The following is an 18,938-nucleotide window of genomic DNA, read 5'->3' on the forward strand; positions in this document are numbered from 1 at the left end:
CCCCTAATTTCACGTGGGCCCCACGGAGAGAAAGGACAACCATGAACCATGTGTCCCCAATCACATCTCTCTAATGGTGGGCCTTGACTCAGATATGTTGTCTCCCACCCCCCTAATTTATGGGCTTCATTTTATGAACTAGAGCCCGGAACATTTATTCTTTCTTTACCCGCCGCCCATCAAACCATACGACAGTCCACAGTTGATAAACACCCAGGAAAGATTTATGATGAAAAATTTTGTGGTGAGAAAAGATAAGGTGTCAGAAATCTCACCTTCAGGACGCCACAGAAAGTGTTACCGGTATATATCTGTGTCAATTATTATTATTATTATTATGCCCTCCGTAACCTTTTGGGTTGTACTATGGTGACATAGTGGTCCCAAATCAAATCAACCCTAGTCTACAAAAGAAGAGAAATAAAAAAACCAAACGGTAATCCACTAGACTCAGCCCTACAGACCTACCTTGTTTTACTTTGACCCTACAGGAAAAAGTGGCATCCTATTGGCCACATCAAACACAAAGTGTAGAACGTATGCCGCTGCAACAAATGAAAAAAAAGGATTTTCATTTTGGCTTCCATGCATGTGATCCAGGATGTAGGATATTAGATTTGAAAACTTTGTATCCCTTTGGCTTGATTTTGTAGATAATGGGATATCAATTCCACCACTTTCGATCCCCCGACTGTCCCTTTGGTTGGTTGGTTCAATATTTTAGATAAATGGATTATAAGATCTGGTATCAAGGATATTAATGCAAACTTTTTATTTGAAGATTCATGGTTTTAAAGTTTTACTACAGAGTATTTAAAAACATTTTTTAAGATTTGCAAAAAAAATAGTTTTGTATTAAATATATTAAGGGATGTACATTTTATGTATAATTAATTACACATACTTAAGATCTATCGTATCAAAAATTTAGAATATAAAAAAACGTATTTGATTTTTTACCTATGTTTTAAGCAACGGACATTACGTAATCATCAGATTAATTACTGCAACTCAGCATAATATAGTCTTCTTTTCATTTTCTGCAACTTTCTAATAGGTGAGAAAATTAGATAAAAATTAACTTGGTTTAATTTGGATAAAACAAAAATAAATTAATTAATAATGTCAAATCTACATTTAAAATGTGTATAATAAATAACATAACATAATACTTAAAAAAGTCTTTTAAATTATTTTAAAAAAAATCAAATAAGTTTTTATTCTTTTATTTTGATGTTTTAATATAGTCAATTATTAATTATAAAAATTTATTTGATTCAAAAATAAATCTAAAAGGTGATAAAATTCCCAAGTGACAAGTGATGGTATTGTCTGAATATATCAAAGAAAGGAGCAAAGATGCATCATGCCAACCTAGTAAAATGCGTTTGTGCTTTTGACTCGTGACAAAGTTACTTACTTTGGAATTCCGAGGGGTGATTTCCTTTGAGGCTTATTCATTAGTCCCTCCTTAGCTAGTCTCGCATGTCTCTCTCTCTTTCTTAATCAACATTGAGATATATGTAGAGTGACCCCACATGACCATCAGCCCCTCTCCATCATGCCTTGCCCTCCTTTTTCTTATCGAGTTCCTGTCTACTTTTTCTTGAACAAATCTAGGAGTGTATGCCTCTTTGGCACTCGTTTTTAAAAATTTTAGGTAGTGTGCACTTTTACGGTGGGCACACACAACACAAGGGAGCTTGACCCGTTTGTAGGCATCGATGGCAATTGTAAGTTGGGAGTCCCGCGGTTGTACCCTTGGTTAGTCACCAGACAGATGCTATCGTCAAAGTTTTATGGGTTCACTTTTCTTTATGATTTTATTCTTTTTGATTGAAGTTACATGTTATGAGTGCAAAGAAAGAGAAAAAGCCAGTGAAAGATGTCACTCTCCTAGCTTAGGCTAGGCCCATCTCTTTTGTATTTTGGTGCTTGGTTCTTAGCTAATTTTCCAAAGAGGATCAAAAGAGGATGCGTTTGTTTCATTTTAAAAACAAATCGAAAGCTTGTGCATGGCGGAGTGGGCAAAAAGGTGTTGTACGTGCAAGGGTTGGTATTGCTTTTCATCACTTGTGCAAATGCAATCTTTTGGGCCCTGTTGAAGCCCAAATCTTGCAATGGAAATAAAGAATGTCGGTACTCAGTCATGCCAATATGTGAATAGCAAATTGGGCTCAATGCCTCACTTGGGTGGGGCTGGCAGCTGGCTGGCATGGTTACGAGTTGCCGCCAGTGTTGCTTTTGCTTGTTACTGCATCATTGGCTGATTGCTTTGGACAAGCATTTTACCTTTGAGCTATGAAACGTTTCCATTTTCTAACTTAATAATCGTTAGATAGCATTTCTATTCTAGCTCTGCAACGATCCAATGTTTGACAAGGGAGACTGTGTTCCCTTCTTTTAAAATCCGAAGATGATGTTCGTATATGCTTCCTGCTGTACCATCTTTGAATGCTTTGCCTTTTCTTGAACCTTTGAAACCTTCAAAATCTGAAGATGATGTATGAATAGCTCTACTTCATAACTTGGATCTTCATAATATTGCAATTAAGAATTCTCGGAGGAAAAAGTACAACAGTCTATATGATCAAATACAGAGATGAATCAAGAAACAATGAAATACAACAATTTCCCATGTCAAAAATGACAAATACACACAATGTTCTCTCCTGTTATCTTTTCTCTACAATCACGACAAGCTAATTCAATCACTGAAATAATCTATTGCCCATTACAATGTTGTCGAAAGGGAAAAAAAAATTCATAGGAAAGAGATAAAATTACATCTCCGCCACTTGAAGGGATCACTTCTGGTTTGCAGCTTGAAGTTGGAAAAAATGTGCCAAAAAGAAGGAACATGTGGAGGGTTCCTTCTGGCTGTGAAAGAAAGTGGATTTTTCACCATGTTGCCTAAGACCACTTATATCCCCCAATCAATTGTAGAATAGACATCAATATATTCGTAACCTACCATGAATTAATACGTGTTCCTATTTATTAATTTTATAAAATCATGAAAAGTGCACACATACCAATTAAACTAAGGCATATTCCACTTTAGGGAACCTTGATTGCTTGGATGGATTGCAGAACATCAGAGACAACAATGATAAGGTCACCTGAGTTGATCATGCCTCTTGCTTTGAGCAAGGAGAAGGTTCTGTTTAGATTGCTCTCCATATCATCTGAGAAATTAAGGCGGAAAGGAATCAAGCCCCACTGCAGGTTCAAGCACCTTCGGATGGATGTTGTGGGTGTAAATGCAAAGATTGGACAGTCAGGCCGATTGCGGGAAAGAAAAGATGCTGTCTGCCCAGTTTTTGTGTAAACAAAAATGGCATCTGCTTTCAGTTTGTTAGCTGAAAATTTGAAAAAAAAAAAAAACTGGTTACCCATGGGAAAAAGTGTCAAGGAACCATCAAGAAGATCATTGCAAATAAATTTATCACTATCAGCATTCCAGGTAGGAAGAAATATATTACCACTGATACAGATGCTATTGAGTCCCATTGTCACATACTCAACATCACAAGGCACCACCAAAACAAAAGTTTGGGTTTTTTTTTTTTTTTGTGGGGGGGAGGGAGGGTGTTGGGGTGGGATACGAGAAGGCAAAGGAAACCTGAACAAATTTACATGTGAGATAATCATCCCTAAGTTTAATCTGAAATAAGATATATTTAAATGGCCATCACCCATGACAAGGGTGAAGTGCATGACCCCACATACTTTAATTAGTACTATCTCTTGGCATAAAAATATGAGTTCTGTCTAAAAAATTCAAGCTCCTTGATCACACAATTTGATGCATTTCTATGTTCTACGTGTTTGCCTTAAGCATATGCTTGACTTGTCAATAGAGAATTACGAAACAATTTGAAATCATATTCAATTCAGTAGTCGAGTTTAACAAAAGGAAAAATACAGAACACCACTCACCCATACTCGAAGCTGTATTGCATATCTCCTCAGAAATGCTAGCAGGCATGGAAGCTGACACAATTGGAAGGTCGGTGGTATCACACTGCTTCTCCTCCCTCCGCCACCTCTCAATTCTCAAACTGACACTTCTTAGCACAGCTAATGCTTTCTCAGGGTATTGACCCATGGCTGATTCACTGGAAAGCATTAGAGCATCTGCCTGCTGCCCTACTGCTTCAGAAACATCAGCAACTTCCGCTCTGGTTGGTATAGGATATTCGATCATGGATTCAAGCAGCTGGGAGGCAACAATGACAGGCTTATTTAATTGCCTGCACAGCTGCACAACTTTCTGTTGAACTGATGGGACCTGTTCCAATGGTATCTGTGCACCTAGATCTCCTCTGGCCACCATAGCTCCATCTGACGCCTGAATAATCTCTTCCAAATTTTCTAAAGAGTCAATACTCTCAATCTTAGCAATGACAGCAATTTGGCTGCAAAATTGAAACATCAGAACATGTTATGGCTACATAGAAATTTCGAGGGCTTTTATTCAAGAAGTACAATCCTTAGCCGTAATATCGACATGGGAAATTATATAAATAACCTTGATTGTAGAATTGTTCAGTTACAATTGAAAGAAACATGTGATTGCATTGAAACTTAATAGTACTAAAATTTATTTGTGGATATTGATGTATATATATAGTTGAAAGCTTTGAAAGAAGTTTTACAGGTTGCAGACCTTGTGTCTATAGAGAAATTTGAAGCAATAAAATGATATACATGCTTACCTTTCAGGTGATCGTGCAGTGATATAACTCTTTAGAGTCTTAATGACTTCAGCAGACTTCACAAAGGATACTGCAATAAAATCAACACCCTCGGCAATTCCAAAATCAATATCCAGCCAATCCTGCATGAAACACGAACATTTCAACATTATATAAGAACACTCTCCAGTGGAAAGGAAGAGTTAATATAAGCAGCCATTATTAAAAAAGCCTTGCATACACATGAAGGCACCAGCTCCAGAAAGTCACACAATAATAGGCGCCTTTGTTATACAATAAAACCCATTCAACTATACTTTTACAGCAAAATGGATCGTATAGACCCCAACTCAACAATTGAATTTTTGAAAGGTACCAGACCTTTGAAGATATTGTAGGAAGCATGGCATTACGCTCTTGAACCAGACTCCCATTTCTCCAAAAAGTAAGATTAGCACGAGGTAATAACAGCCCTGGATCTGTACAGTGGCAGATTACATCTGGACCAATCTTCTGAGTCACCACAAACCTCACCATTCCTCCATCAACAAGCAGCTCATCACCAACCTTCACATCTGTCATGTAAGATAAAAGTCAGCGCATTATTGTTTATTTCTTCACAAGTTAAACAAACCTTTGGTGGATTTGAGCAGCAGAAGCAATGAAAGTAATAGCCATGTGGCAAAAACAACTCATGGTCATTGGTCACATCACAAAATTGTCAGATCGGTGAGTCAAGAAGGTTACGGCTCTAAATGAATTTAAAATGTTGTCAAACTGGCAGCTAGCATTGATGGGTTACTGATTGATATGATTTTTGTACAAAATTAAGTACACAAAATCAAAATAAACCTAACTTAAACCATATTTAGGTACCACATAATCCTCTACCAAATTCATCTGAAAACACAAAATGGGCCAATCTCACTACTGCTCAATTGTTCAAAAACTAAAAATTATACCTTTTTTTTTTGGATAATTAAACCAAAGCTAGTACATCTTGAAAGATGATTATTTGTTTATTCACTTGTATTGTACAGCTTACAAAATTTCTACCTTCAGCAAAGCCATCATAGTTAACAGTAATGGTACGTTTGGGGCACGATGTCGGATCAAATGCTCGCACGGTAAAAGTCCATATTTCACCATCCTACAAAATACGACACGTTTAATAAGCAGGAACAATTCCGTTAATTACTAAGCTAACTTAACTCTTAAGTTCGCTTTACTATTTTTTTTCTTTTTTTGAAATATAGTTCGCTTTACTAATTACCTCGGCTTTGGCCGATTGGGCGCCGTTTAGATCATCCATGTGAATCTCGCTCCCTTCCGTGTCCATCATAACTGCCACGGCGAACCCTTTCTCTTCATTTAAATGCCTCACCCGCCGGATCACGTCTCGGTGCCACTCGCGCCTGCCGTGGCACATATTGACACGCGCCACGTTCATTCCTCCCACAGCCAGACCCTCAATCTGTTCAAACTCGCACGTGCGAGGCCCGATGGTGCATATGATCTTGGTCCGACGTGTGCTCCTGAACCCGTTCTCTTTCAGCTCCGCCTCCGTCACCCTGTCCACTTCTAATCCCTCCGATTCCATCATCGAAACCGGAGCCGCCGCCGTTATCGGCATCTCAGAAGCCGTGACTTTCAGTTTTTCGGGTAAAAGAAACCTCGAATTCGCTGCCGTCATTGGCTTTAAAACTGGCACGTGGTTCGGCACGTGAATGCGGGGTTTAAGACAGGGCATTCTAGGGAATTCAGGAGACTGTAACGGAGATAAGGAAGTCGAGAAGCGGAAGGACTCAGACATGTTCGTCGGCAAAGCAAAGGATCTGGTCGGGGTCTATTCGGAGGTTACGAGGTGAAGCTGCTGCTGAAATTTCGGAGCTCGTGTCGGCTCGTTGGAAAGGGTTTGCAAGAGAAGAGAAAAGAGTTTATCAGTGTTTGACAAAAATGTCCAGGTTTTGTAATGCCTTTGGACGGTTATGTCCCCCTGAAGTGCGGCGCGGGAAATCTTTATTGGTAGATTCGCCGAAGAGAGGAAACATGCGCAGGTTGTCGTTTGAGTGTTGACTGACAACGCTGCAACTTAAGATATTGCTACTAACTATTCTAGTGGGCTTTCCATGAAGCCCTGTGTTGGTTTCTGTTCATCACGTGGCGGATTGGGTCCGGTTTGGGATATCGAATCACGAGACTTTACTCCCCCACGCTATCATATTGGCTGACGCAGCAGCCCATTCAATTAACTGGGCCCAGGGAATTTATGGCCTGGTCCAAGGCATGTAATTATGGGAGAAGAAAAGGATATTTGGGTAATATCGCACAAAAATTTTTGAAATTGGCGAAATTGAAGATTTTCCCACCCAAAATTAACCGCCATTCGTTTTCCCGCATTTAAAATGACAGCCAAATCAGGATAAATAAAAACAGCCCCGCTCCCCCTTGACCCAGAATTCTACCCTCTCTTGACTTGTTTCAACTGTTTCTTCCCTTTCAGGTTTCCCATCCCTCTCAGGTCTCTCTCTTACCACCAATCTTTCTTTTCTTTGAGCAGATCTGATTACTCTTTAGCAGATCTCGATTTTTACTGATTTCTGTTGGTATTATCTTTTATTTTCTTTTGGTTTTTTGTACTATAGAAAACCAAATTTGGGTTTCTTTTTCCCTGAAGGTGAACGAAGATGGCAGGAAAAGGTGGAAAGGGGCTTTTGGCAGCGAAAACAACAGCCGCTAACAAGGACAAGGACAAGGATAAGGACAAGAAGCGTCCGGTTTCTCGTTCATCTCGTGCTGGTATTCAGGTACTTCTCAAATTACGACCATTTACTTCTTTTTTTACTTCTGTTTACAAAAAAAAAAAGTACATTTTTTTTGTTTTCTGAAGATATTATGGTTCATCCAAATATAAAGGAAACAAAAGAAGAAGTAAATGTGAGAATATTATTTTCCTCATGAAAATTAGGAAATAAAATTTCAAAATAGAAGAATAAAAGAATAATTTTAACAAATAGATGGTAGATCTTTTGTTTTCCCTGATAATAATCTGAAACAAATTGTCTTTTCTTTCTTTATTCTGCTTGTCCCTCTTTGAGTAGCAAAAATAAGCTAAAGAAGCCATATTTAGTTGTCCAAAGATAAAAACCATATTTTGATTGAAGATTGAGACATTGGCAATTTGTTCATCTTTTTTATGTGAAAAAGCGGTGTTACTTTAGAATTGTTGTTAAAGGGTCAAATTTTAGTTGTAAATCATTTCTTAGAAGATGCTGGAATTGTACTTACTGAGGTTGGAGTAGTGTTGAATTTCGTTTCGTTTCAGCCAAAGTTATTTGGCATGTTTTTTCCACTATTATACAGGCCAGAATATTATTGGTATAACCAATTTTTTCTTAGTAGGTTTGTTTTTTTTTTTTACACGCTTTTGCCTTTGTATGTAATGGTAAGATTCTTGTTACACGTGTCTTTTTGTTGGCGTGTTCTAAATGCTACCATTACCATTCAGTTAAGGTTTGCTACTAAAAAGAATGAAGAGTGCACTGTTCTTTGAGATGTGGGTCTTTAAAGATAGGTAGTACTCGTTTTACTGTTATGGAACCCAGTCTAGTTTCAGGAAAATGTAAAAAGCTAGTTGCTTTTGAGCATTCAATCTTTTTCTTTTATGTGTTATGTTTCATTTCTCTTTTTCTCAAAAGTTGTTACTGCATGGACTGGTATTAAACTTGAACTTGAACCATTTTAATCAATAACGTATCTGTACTTGTTGTGCAGCTTTTATCTTTGAATAAATCACATACTTTGTGTTTCGTGGATCAAATTTATTATTATTTTTCTTGTTTCATTTCTTTTTGTTGTTTAATTTCTCTTTTTTCAAAAGGTTTTATTGCATGGATTGATACTAAACTCAAAGCATTTTAATCAACAGTACCTTTTATCTTTAATTAACATGCATACTTTGTTCGTGTTTTGTGGATTGAATTTATCTTAGTTAAATTGTGCTTTGTTCTATTTCTATTATTATATAATCATACTCATTGTGACGGGGCGAAAGTATACGCTTGTTTCCCTGGTGGACAATGTAAGGCAAACTATAGGGTTTTTTTTTCTCCCTTTTTCTTGCATTTAGAATACTACATTTCTTGGTTGTAACTGTGTACTTACCGTTTTTAGGATTCAACCTTCATGCTCTTACAAGTTTCATTTTTCTTCTTGATATTAGTTTCCAGTGGGTCGTATCCACCGTCATCTCAAGTCTAGGACTTCTGCAAATGGGAGAGTTGGGGCCACTGCTGCTGTTTACTTGGCTTCTATCCTTGAATACCTGACTGCTGAGGTTCTTGAGTTGGCTGGAAATGCGAGCAAGGATCTGAAAGTGAAGAGAATCACTCCAAGGCATCTGCAGCTGGCTATTAGAGGGGATGAGGAGCTTGACACCCTTATCAAGGGTACCATTGCTGGAGGTGGTGTCATCCCTCACATTCACAAGTCCCTAATCAACAAAACTACCAAGGATTAGTTATGTCTGATTTCAAATAGATGTTGACCTTTGAGTACTTTTATGATCTGTTATGTGACTTGGTTTTATTGTAGGCTTTGTTTAATCTGTCTAGTAGATCTGGTCAGTATATATGCTGTAACTCTCTAGGCTTGTTCCTTTGAACTTGGGATCCTTGTTTAGAGTAGGAATGATGTTTGTTGGATAGTTTTAACTGTGGTTTCCCTAGATATTTTATCCGATTCTGGCTGTGAAGTTTAGTGTCTGCATTTGACATGATTGTGAAATTGTTTTCTGTTTACTTGTAATGATGCAACCTTTGCTCTTATGCTTAGTTGCTTGAGCTGTTTTCAACTATCGACGTTGCAACTATTTCTTGAGATCAGGACTTTGTCTGGTGCCAAACTACATGTCGGGGTCTAGTAAGCTTTGGAAACAATTGTAGTCATCTAATAATGAATTGTTGTCCAATCATTCGTAGTTGGGCCTCAATTCTTTTATCCAATTTGGTAACCAGTCCTTAGTGGCACGAGCATGTAGCAAATTGCTTTCCATGGGAGTCCATATTTATAGCATGTTAGTATTCATTCGCGCTTTCCGAGCAGCATGGAATTTGGGGCAGATTTCACTCAACAATTGTAGGTTTCATTTGTGATATAGTTTGAGCTTTTAATGAATGGAGTTGGAGCAATAGAGCTTCAGAATTCTTCAGCAACAAAGCATGGGCTGAATAGCTTGGTAAAATGCTTTGCAGTGGGTTTGGAAATGCCTATTGATTTGATATTGTGAAGCATTGAAAATTTCAATTTCCACTCCCAAGGAGACGGCTGAAATGACTAGAGTATTATAAATGTCCACTTGTAGTATGCAAGAGCTCAGCATTTCCAATACCACCAAAAAGCATCTTTCAACAGCAGCTAGCCAAAGATTCCAAACGTCAACATATCCCGAGTTTAGCCTTCTTCAATGTGCTCGACATGCACATTTTGTTGTTATATACTTTCCCTTTCTCTACAATTAAGTTGCCATTATACCTTGCTTCAAAGGTGATCTCCCTTTCTCTTTTCTCATACTGCAGCAGCAAAAAGGTGAAAATATGGAAGCTAAGCTACTTCCACAAAGCAGGAGCCCCATAGCTACGGCTTTAAGGCGAAAACATAAACAGGGGTGCTCTCCTATTCTTGCAGTGCTGGCCAGTCCAGCGGAAAACATAGCTGGAATAACAGAGAAGTTGATATTAAAACCGGCAGAGAGCAAAAGTGAGGTAGTACAGAAAACCAGTGTCCGCTGTGATAACTGGTTTGAACTAATGGCCATTAGCCATCTATCCCAGAGTCTCCAAGCCGCAACAGGTTCATTCCCTTGCCTCGATGATCCATTCTTTTATCATAATCCAGATTTTAGTTGTTTTAGGTAGAAGAAAAACAGGAATCAAAATGTTCAAAAAAATATGCAAATGTATGCAGGGCTGACGATCAGGAAGAGTGGCTACGAGAGCCTGGTGGAGGCAGCAGCAATGATGTCAAAGAAATTCAATCCTAGCAGGCAGCAGGAGCTAGTCATTCAAGCTCTTAACAGTGCCATCCCCAGGATAATTCTAAACATGGCAAGTATATTGCGGTGTTGGTTGCATATTGATTTCTTTTAACTTGCCAGGAAGGAAGGGGTCGGGAAAATGGCATCCCTGGAGACCAATGCATGGATGGAACTCACCAGAGCTCCTATACCAAATAATGATGGCAATGTCAAAACGAATATCCTAGTTCAACCTTGCTCAAAAAACGTATTATGCTTTGGGTCCAATCCAAACGATACACGGCTGCAAACTTTTTCCCTTTTTTTGTTTTTTCTCGTGTGTGTGTATGGAAAATGAAAAGCAAAACCACCATATTTTAATCCATCAAAGGCTTTTGCTGCATTTGCCCCAAACCAAAACCATGAGAAGTTGGAGACAAACCTAGAAATGGCATGTCTGCACGTCACACTCATCTTCAGGGAATGCTCCATATTTTAATTCAGAAACATACACAACCTCATCTTTCCCAGTCTTTTCTTTCTTTCTTTATTTATTTATTGAATTGTCAGGTAAATGGTTTATTAAATTAATATTAATATCATTTGATGTCGTTGTGATCAATGACAGATAAAAACATTGTTGCCTCAATCCCAATTCACAAGGGAATACTTCGCCGCCTTCACCACGGTGTTTTTCGCTTGGCTCATCGGACCCTCTGAGGTAAGGCCAAAGGATACACTCCTGTTTTTAATTATTAAATATATCCTTTTGACCATTTGCTCATCTCAAAACGGCTCTGCCCTTCCTTTAAGTTAACCTTGATTCTTTTTTCTTATTTATGTTGTGGATAAAGTGTGACCACAATTACGTTATTACTTTAATCTATTACTCTCTCAACCTAGGATTTGTTCCTGTAAAGGCTGCTGGTGCCTGGTGGGCTTTTAATTTTCGTCTTTAAAACACAAAAAAATATATAAAAAAAAAAAAAAAAGAGAAGAGAGAGAAGTAGCCAAGCAAGTGTGGCTAATGTCTTGGCATAAATCCGGCCATGCCTTGCCTAAAAGCTATGCTCCCCCACAATAAAAATAAAGAAGAAAGATCCCTGCTCTAATGTTTTAAGCCGTAGTCCCCCTTTAGTAAACATCAGGTGCACAAAGCACGTGCGGCTCCTGGTTACTCACAATGAAGTTTCATTCCAATCCTTCAATAAATGTACAGAAAGCCAATGATAGGATGGGGGGTGGCACAACCTTAAGAATGCAACAGCAAGCCATACAACTTGTGTCATGATTTGCATAAACATGAAAGCAGGCATATGATTTTTCTTATCAACTTTGTGAATAAAATCTAACATTCTTTGTTTAACACCACAAGGTCAGGGCATCGGAGCTCAATGGAAGAAGAGAAAAGAACGTAGTCCATGTAAAGAAATGCAGGTAACTTTAACATCTCCCTCGAATCTAATTAGCTCTACAGTTTAACCCACCCCACCAACTTAAGACACTTTCATGCCGTGAATAACCTGCTCCAATGATTGTGTGTTGGACTCTTCTTCTCCATTGCTATCATGATGGTCATCATCATCATAATCATCGTCAATATCAAAATCATCATTAAAGATTTCATCACCCTTAGATCATCCAGGTAATTCTCTAATATTGCAAAAAACCTTTTTGTAGGTTTCTAGAGCAGAGCAATTGCGTGGGGATGTGCATCAATCTATGCAAGATGCCATCTCAAGCCTTTATTAAGGATTCCCTGGGAATGCCTGTCAACATGGTGCCTAGTAAGTATATTGTCATTTAGAACCTATATCATTCAAACACAAGGCCGACTTCAATAATTTTTTAATTATACAGGGAAAGTTGCCATTAGAAAAAATAAAAATCTTATTGGCTATTAAAGTAATGTAAAAAATGAAGTAAAGAACAGTAAAAAGGAAAAAGAATAATAATTCTAAGAATAACAGTACCTGCACTAGAATGTGGAGCTCATGGTCATTATGTCAATGAAGGGCCCGCATGCATAACCACTTAGGGTGCAAAACTGCCAGTGGACCCATCCAACCTCAACTGAGAATACTAGCATGTAAAATAACATACAATGAAATGAATAAATGAAATTGTGATGTTAATACCTGCATTCTAGGCCGTAAATTGGGTATAACGATCTTATGATTAATTCCATGTATCAACTCGTAATGAAAGAGACTGAACTCTTCTAGTTCCCATGAAGCCAATCATTATTCCACAACCAACCCATATAAAATCACAATGTGATTATAAACTGTATCATTAAAACCATCAAAGTTGAATATTAGTCACACTTCCACGTGCCAATCACTTTTGAGAAGCACAAGACCACTACTATTCACACTCCATATTGGTTTAGTAGTTACCATGATGAAGCAGAACAAAGCACATATCAGAACAGTTAATAAAAACTGCGATGCATTTTAAACTGCAGATTTTGATGATATGAGCTGCGAGATGATTTTTGGTCAGGATCCTCCAGCATCAAATGATGATCCAGCACTCAAGCAGCCATGCTACAAATTATGTAATAATTTAATTAAACTGCCCCTTCACCTATACCTCCATCTTTTATACTTATTTACGCAAGATTCTCACTATATCATTGTGGTGCATAGCACAACCTGAAATTAGGTCCTCCAACTTGGCCAACTCAAGGCTGCTCCTGGCACGAATGAGCTTCCATGAGAGTGCCAATATGACAGTAGAAAACATATTGTATTTCTGACTGAAATTATCCTTTTCTAAATATTTCATGCAGGTAGGGCAAACCAAAAGCACGCAGTGAAGTGCTCCAGTTGATGCAGAAGGATAAAGGAGGCTAATTTTTAATAAGGTCTTTCAACACTGACAACAGATGATCTGAAAATCTTTTCCATACTGTTCAATGCAAAGCCCTGTAAACTCTTCCTTTGGAAAGTCAGTAACATTCCATTCTAGAATTATAAATTACTTCAATGCAACCAGCTTAAAGCCTTTTCTTGTCAAGAAATTTTATGCAGTCACAGTCCCTATAATCATAACCAATGAGAGTAAGGGAATAGCATGCTTAACATGCTGAGAATTTTGGTAAGCTCTTTGCACATTTTGATCAGCGTGATAGTATGATACAAAATTAATGTCATTTGTCATTATTCAGACACGAGAATGCAACAAATACAAAATCCAATAAGAGCATTGTGCAGGCAAATAAAACATAAATTACCATCGAAAAAGAGTAGTAAAAATATTAGCATGCTGCTTTTCAGGCAGTACAATAAACAATAATAAAGGCACCAAAAGAGTGTTAAAAATGTGCAGAGAACTTAAATTGAGATGTTCATACATCTGATCTGTGATTTAAGGTGTGTTATCCAACCTCAGTACATTAGGCCTCCTAGAGAGTTTGAAACTTACGTCATAGATAATACTATTATTTTTGAAAGGAAAAAAAAAGCATATACAAGTCTTTTTAGCATTCCAAAACTAAGGACTAGCATACATGCCAAGATAATGGCTAAACAAGCACAAAAGGGAAGCTTGTATACCATAATTAATACAGATAAATCAAGGTGGCTACCATAAACGATATGGTGCTATTGGTATTTCACAAATCAGGAAGCTCTTTAAGTTCTTATTTAAGACAACTTCCTCTTACAAAATTCATACTCAGTGTTTAGTAAGGATTCAGAAGCATTAGGAATTTTGCAGGAAGAATTTCTTTCACATACTCAAAAAACAATGCCTATCTTAGGCCTCAGTTAAATCTCAAGTCTGAAAGGGAAGGAACTCAATTGTTCTGTGGACAATAGAAATTATCAATGAATTGCTTATATATTATGTCATGACTAGTATTGCTATGCTTCTACCATCAACAACCATATCAACCCTCAAGGTGTAAAAAACAACAAACTAAGCATTTCCAATATATACACAGTTTTTTGCTTGTTCAGAGAATACACTCACCATGCTACACAGATTAACCACGAACCCCCCCACCGCCCAACCCACAAAAAAATGGGTAAGCATGATCATAGTTAAGATTAAGCAGATCTTAAAAATGAGTAAATTTTTTCTTCTTAAAACTGGAAATTACTTAGCGAATTCTATAAGCAGAGAAAAGGATACTCTAGAGGTTTCTTTAGATCTTTTGATGAGTGTTTGACCATGATGATACACTTCCACTTTTTAATTAAAGCTAATGGCAAAGCCAACTATCTTTCCTATCAGGAGAAGTGTTTTGACTGAAAATTCATTGTAGGCTTTAAGGTCAGCAACGGTGGACCAGTGGTGTCTCCCACCTTTGGTGCTGCCAAGTGAGCAAAGCTAAGATTCTTCTGCTGTCTTTTCTGTTCAAGTGAGAGAGTGAGTGATTAGACCCACCTTCACCTTGAAATTCAGCCGAAAGTTGATTCCTTTCATAATAATGTTTTGAAGCAATTTGGCGTTCAAATATGAGACAGCATGAATAAGTGGGTGGACAAGACATATTGGAGACTACAAAGAAATTTGTATCATTCTAAGATGACAATGTTTTGATTACAATAGCACAGAATGTGAACAAGAACTAATAAGGGTATCATCAACATGCCAAGTAGATCTAAATATTTAAAAATAATTAAAACACACATTTAAAGCTTCGTTGTTGAAGAATATACTAAAAGATTGCTAGGATTTTGCTGAAGGTCATCCGCTTTGCCCTTTTGTATCATCTCTAATACCCAATACCAAGGGCTGCTAAAATATTTTAAAACTTAATGAACTCTACTTGATGGCCTATATTTTGATTTTCCTTCTTAAATTCACGATTAAGGCTTTAACATTATTGACGCCTCCACATTACCCAATATGTGACCTATCAGATGTGTGTTTTCACTTTGGAAAAGAGAAGCTTCATGAAACAGAAACCAGATAGTTAATACAAGTACCGACATACCAATAGTTTTACAGCATAAATAACACCAGCTCTGATTCTGAGATGATGATTACTTTATGTGACACCAACAAAAATCAGGGTGGGCTTTTATTTTTAAAGGGGGTAGAGGGGGAATGGGTTAGATTGCGGAGTTGTTCCCTTGTTGGAAAGTGATTTTCTTGCATGGAAACAGTAAGATCAACCATCCAGGGGATTTGATTCTTAGACGGACCAAAAAAGACAGAATTAGGATGACCTTACAAGGAGCATGTAGCAAAGGGCAGTTAAAATCATCTCTTTTGCCAAGAAATTTACTACAAAAAGGATGGCTTCCGAACCTAAACATTATCAAGCATCCCAATTTCAATGCTCTGACATCCTTATTCTCACACACAAGTTCAAACCTGTTGTTTACTAAAGCCTAATGAAAAATTCAAAATCCCACATCCACCAATTAAGGATGCCCCAGAGTTAGTAAAAGCCAGTAATTGCACCAAACAGCACCAAACAGCATGCCTAATGGAAACAATATCACATGTTTGTTTTGATTTCCAAATGCTAAGCAGTGATTAAGAGTTCCTTATTTGCTTTAAATACACTAAAAAATGAGGTCATTTTTGGTTCAAAATGACATCAGTTTGACTGAATGCAGAACTTACAATCATATGAATTTAGAAAGCAAAGATAATGTCACCATGACCAAAGCTTATTGTTATATAATATAATCACATGTCTTCAAAACTTCATATTTTAAATTACAAACAAAACTACTATGATTTCGGATTAAAAAATAAAACAGAAATACTATGATTTTCCCTTCCACTATGTCTGGACAGAAGGGAAAGAGGAAAAGAAAGAACAAGCAACGGTCAAAGAAATCAGCCTTTTGGCCAAACTCTCACGATCGTCATAAGTTTCATAAGTTTAATACAATATTTGAAGAAGAAAGTTGAGAAGTACCTGAGAAAGGAAAGAGGGCGCGTTTCACGTTCCACCATTTCTAACAATTCACGACTCTGAAAAACTAGGTAATATATATATATATTCGCCTCCATACAAAAACGAGAACTCAACAGATCGGCCCAATTTGAGTCCAATTTTGTCCGATCCAGGTGCCAGCAAGTAACCCAATCCGTATGCTTTTAAGTAAAAGGCCCAAGGTCCAAATTTCTTCCAAAATACAGTTTTGGATACATAATGCGTTGGGAGCAAGGTTTTCTGCATGTCCTTTCACTCACTTTCTAAACCTCCAAGCTATGGTCAATGATGGATGCATTTTCATTGCCTAGTTCAATCATCCAGCTAAATACCAATTGAAGGAGATAGATTCAGCCACCGAAGAGGATGACAATGTCAACTTACCACGACAAGGACTGGACAGGATCAAAGGATTCTTTCATTCTTTTTTTTGTTCATTATTTTAAAAATAAACAATTGGAGCAGAGGAAGAGGAGGGAAAAGAAAAAAAGGGTTTGGCCAAGGAGGCAAGAAGTTGACATATTCTTGAAAAACTGAACCACTCAAATGTGAGAAAAGTTATATGCAGCAGTGGCATGTGCCTGCCTATGCCAAGATTGAACCATCCAAATCTCCTAATCAATAGCGAATTCAGAATTTTGAATAAGGAGTGATTAAAAAGTAATTATAAGATTAATCATATTATATATATATTAAGTTTTATATTTATAATAATAAAAAAATTAAAAATTAAAGAGTGGTGGCCATCACTACCCGCCACTCCCGCTACTCTGCCTCTACTCTTAAATGCACGAAATAGAAATAGATAAGCTTATGTTGTGACCCCATCATTCCTTTTTTTGAAAAATATTCTTGATTGAGCTTCTTTTGTTTTTAAAAAGATTTATACTTAGGAAGGGAGCATTGAATTACTTTTTAGGCAACCCCCCCAGTATTATTTCTCTGGGTCTATACACATCGACAGTTGCAAGAGTGAGAGGGGAAATGGCTAGGCCTAGTGATAAATAGTGCCCAGCCATGTGAGAAGATGAGCCATAAGGCCTGTGATTCGAAAATGTGGAATGAAAGATTGGAAGGGGAACTATACCTAGGAAAAAGATTGGTTTGGTTCTTATCTGTTACATATAAACCCCACTGAATTATGATTATACATACATTGCACGACAAAACAAAACAGTGACAAAAATGGTAGTGCATAGATTGATGTAAGCCCAAACTGACTGGTACCATTTCCTCATGATTGAGGAAGAAAATGGAAACTCATGTGGAGATTCAATTTTCCTTTTGTGTTCATTTTTCAGGACACTGGTTACAACAAACATGCATTGAAGTCGAGTTTGGTTAGATGAGGATTAAACCAAATAGGTAAAAGTGCTTGACCAATATTGTTACTGGTCCAGACTCTTTTTAATAGCAAAAAACAAACAAGCAGCTTTGTCACTATAGTTATGGGAGAAATAATAAGGCACTGGTTTTGGTAGCAGAGTTTGGATATTCCTCAGCAGACCTAAGAGTTCACTTTATCCTTATCAAATTGTACACTCCGTTATAAATTTCGGCATCTATAAAATTATTGAGTCAAATAAAAAATGACTACAGTAGTAATACGTATAGATCTATTAGGGCCTAACCCTGCGGCCCAATGACTAGTGCGCCCTCTGCAGAACATAATTCAAGGCCTTTTTCGGTTTTTTGGCTGGAGTCAGGACAATAGATTTCAAACATGGCACGCCTGCTGTAGTTGCCATTACTCAAAGCACCTGGGACTTGGAGGTAAGGGGAAAAAACACCACTGAAATTTTCACTTGGATCTTCTTCTTCTTCTTCTTCCTCCTTCCATCACTCAAGGGGCCACCAGAGTTGGTAATTTACTCGATGGTTTTTTACAGTTGGCTGTAGTCCCCGTGCAGGAAAAAGCGTTAGGCGATGGCCCCTCAAATAGTAACGTTAACATCAAGTCTCTCCCCAACTCTTTCAGGAACTTAATTGAGAGGGGCCCTGCTTCTGTTTAACACTATTTCATTAAATAATTTTCGAGGCACTGCCAAGTAAAACGCTGTCCTTTCTGGGCCTCACAAAGAAATTGTCAATTCATGTGAAGAAAGATTGCGTCAGGCAACCGACTCAATGCGCTAGGGTTTTAAAAGAGTGTTGGGGGTTTAGTAGGCAAGAAACCGGGTTACATTATTGAAGGATTTTTCTTTGGCATACTCGATGGTAGAAGGCTTTTTGTTTTGACTAGTAAAAAACCACCACTGTGTTTTGCTGACAAAATCCTTTAAACCGGATAAAACAAAACCAAAAACAATATAAACAAAGG

The 18,938-nt window shown here is 37.6% G+C and overlaps 3 protein-coding genes and 1 long non-coding RNA gene across 6 annotated transcripts; 2 read left to right on the forward strand and 2 right to left on the reverse strand.

The window, feature by feature from the left end:
* LOC18613252 (pyruvate kinase isozyme A, chloroplastic) lies at positions 2,522-6,858 on the reverse strand. The gene is made up of 6 exons (XM_007050386.2): positions 5,974-6,858; positions 5,757-5,850; positions 5,082-5,275; positions 4,722-4,843; positions 3,943-4,421; positions 2,522-3,362 (listed from the first exon to the last, which is right to left on the reverse strand). Exons 1-6 carry the CDS (start codon positions 6,511-6,513, stop codon positions 3,061-3,063), a joined length of 1,731 nt encoding a protein of 576 aa, XP_007050448.2. The 5' UTR covers positions 6,514-6,858; the 3' UTR covers positions 2,522-3,060.
* Positions 7,106-9,552, forward strand: LOC18613253 (histone H2A variant 1). 2 transcript variants are annotated; one of them, XM_007050387.2, is made up of 3 exons: positions 7,106-7,221; positions 7,378-7,507; positions 8,923-9,552. In XM_007050387.2, the coding sequence occupies exons 2-3, from the start codon at positions 7,388-7,390 to the stop codon at positions 9,217-9,219; spliced, it is 417 nt and encodes a 138-aa protein (XP_007050449.1). In that variant the 5' UTR covers positions 7,106-7,221; positions 7,378-7,387; the 3' UTR covers positions 9,220-9,552. The 2 variants fall into 2 exon arrangements, with proteins under 2 accessions (XP_007050449.1, XP_017984873.1); XM_018129384.1 differs by having other exon boundaries at positions 7,119-7,221; positions 7,346-7,507.
* LOC18613254 (beta-carotene isomerase D27, chloroplastic) lies at positions 10,229-13,756 on the forward strand. 2 transcript variants are annotated; one of them, XM_018120515.1, is made up of 7 exons: positions 10,229-10,550; positions 10,665-10,804; positions 11,342-11,434; positions 12,089-12,150; positions 12,394-12,500; positions 13,181-13,273; positions 13,508-13,688. In XM_018120515.1, exons 1-7 carry the CDS (start codon positions 10,295-10,297, stop codon positions 13,546-13,548), a joined length of 792 nt encoding a protein of 263 aa, XP_017976004.1. In that variant the 5' UTR covers positions 10,229-10,294; the 3' UTR covers positions 13,549-13,688. The 2 variants fall into 2 exon arrangements, with proteins under 2 accessions (XP_017976004.1, XP_017975973.1); XM_018120484.1 differs by having other exon boundaries at positions 13,181-13,756.
* Positions 11,847-16,666, reverse strand: LOC18613255. The gene is made up of 4 exons (XR_001927742.1): positions 16,601-16,666; positions 12,852-13,000; positions 12,687-12,760; positions 11,847-12,482 (listed from the first exon to the last, which is right to left on the reverse strand). It is a non-coding gene; the product is annotated as an uncharacterized LOC18613255 (long non-coding RNA).

Source organism: Theobroma cacao, chromosome 1 (genome assembly GCF_000208745.1).
Source record: "Theobroma cacao cultivar B97-61/B2 chromosome 1, Criollo_cocoa_genome_V2, whole genome shotgun sequence".
Lineage (NCBI taxonomy): Eukaryota > Viridiplantae > Streptophyta > Magnoliopsida > Malvales > Malvaceae > Theobroma > Theobroma cacao.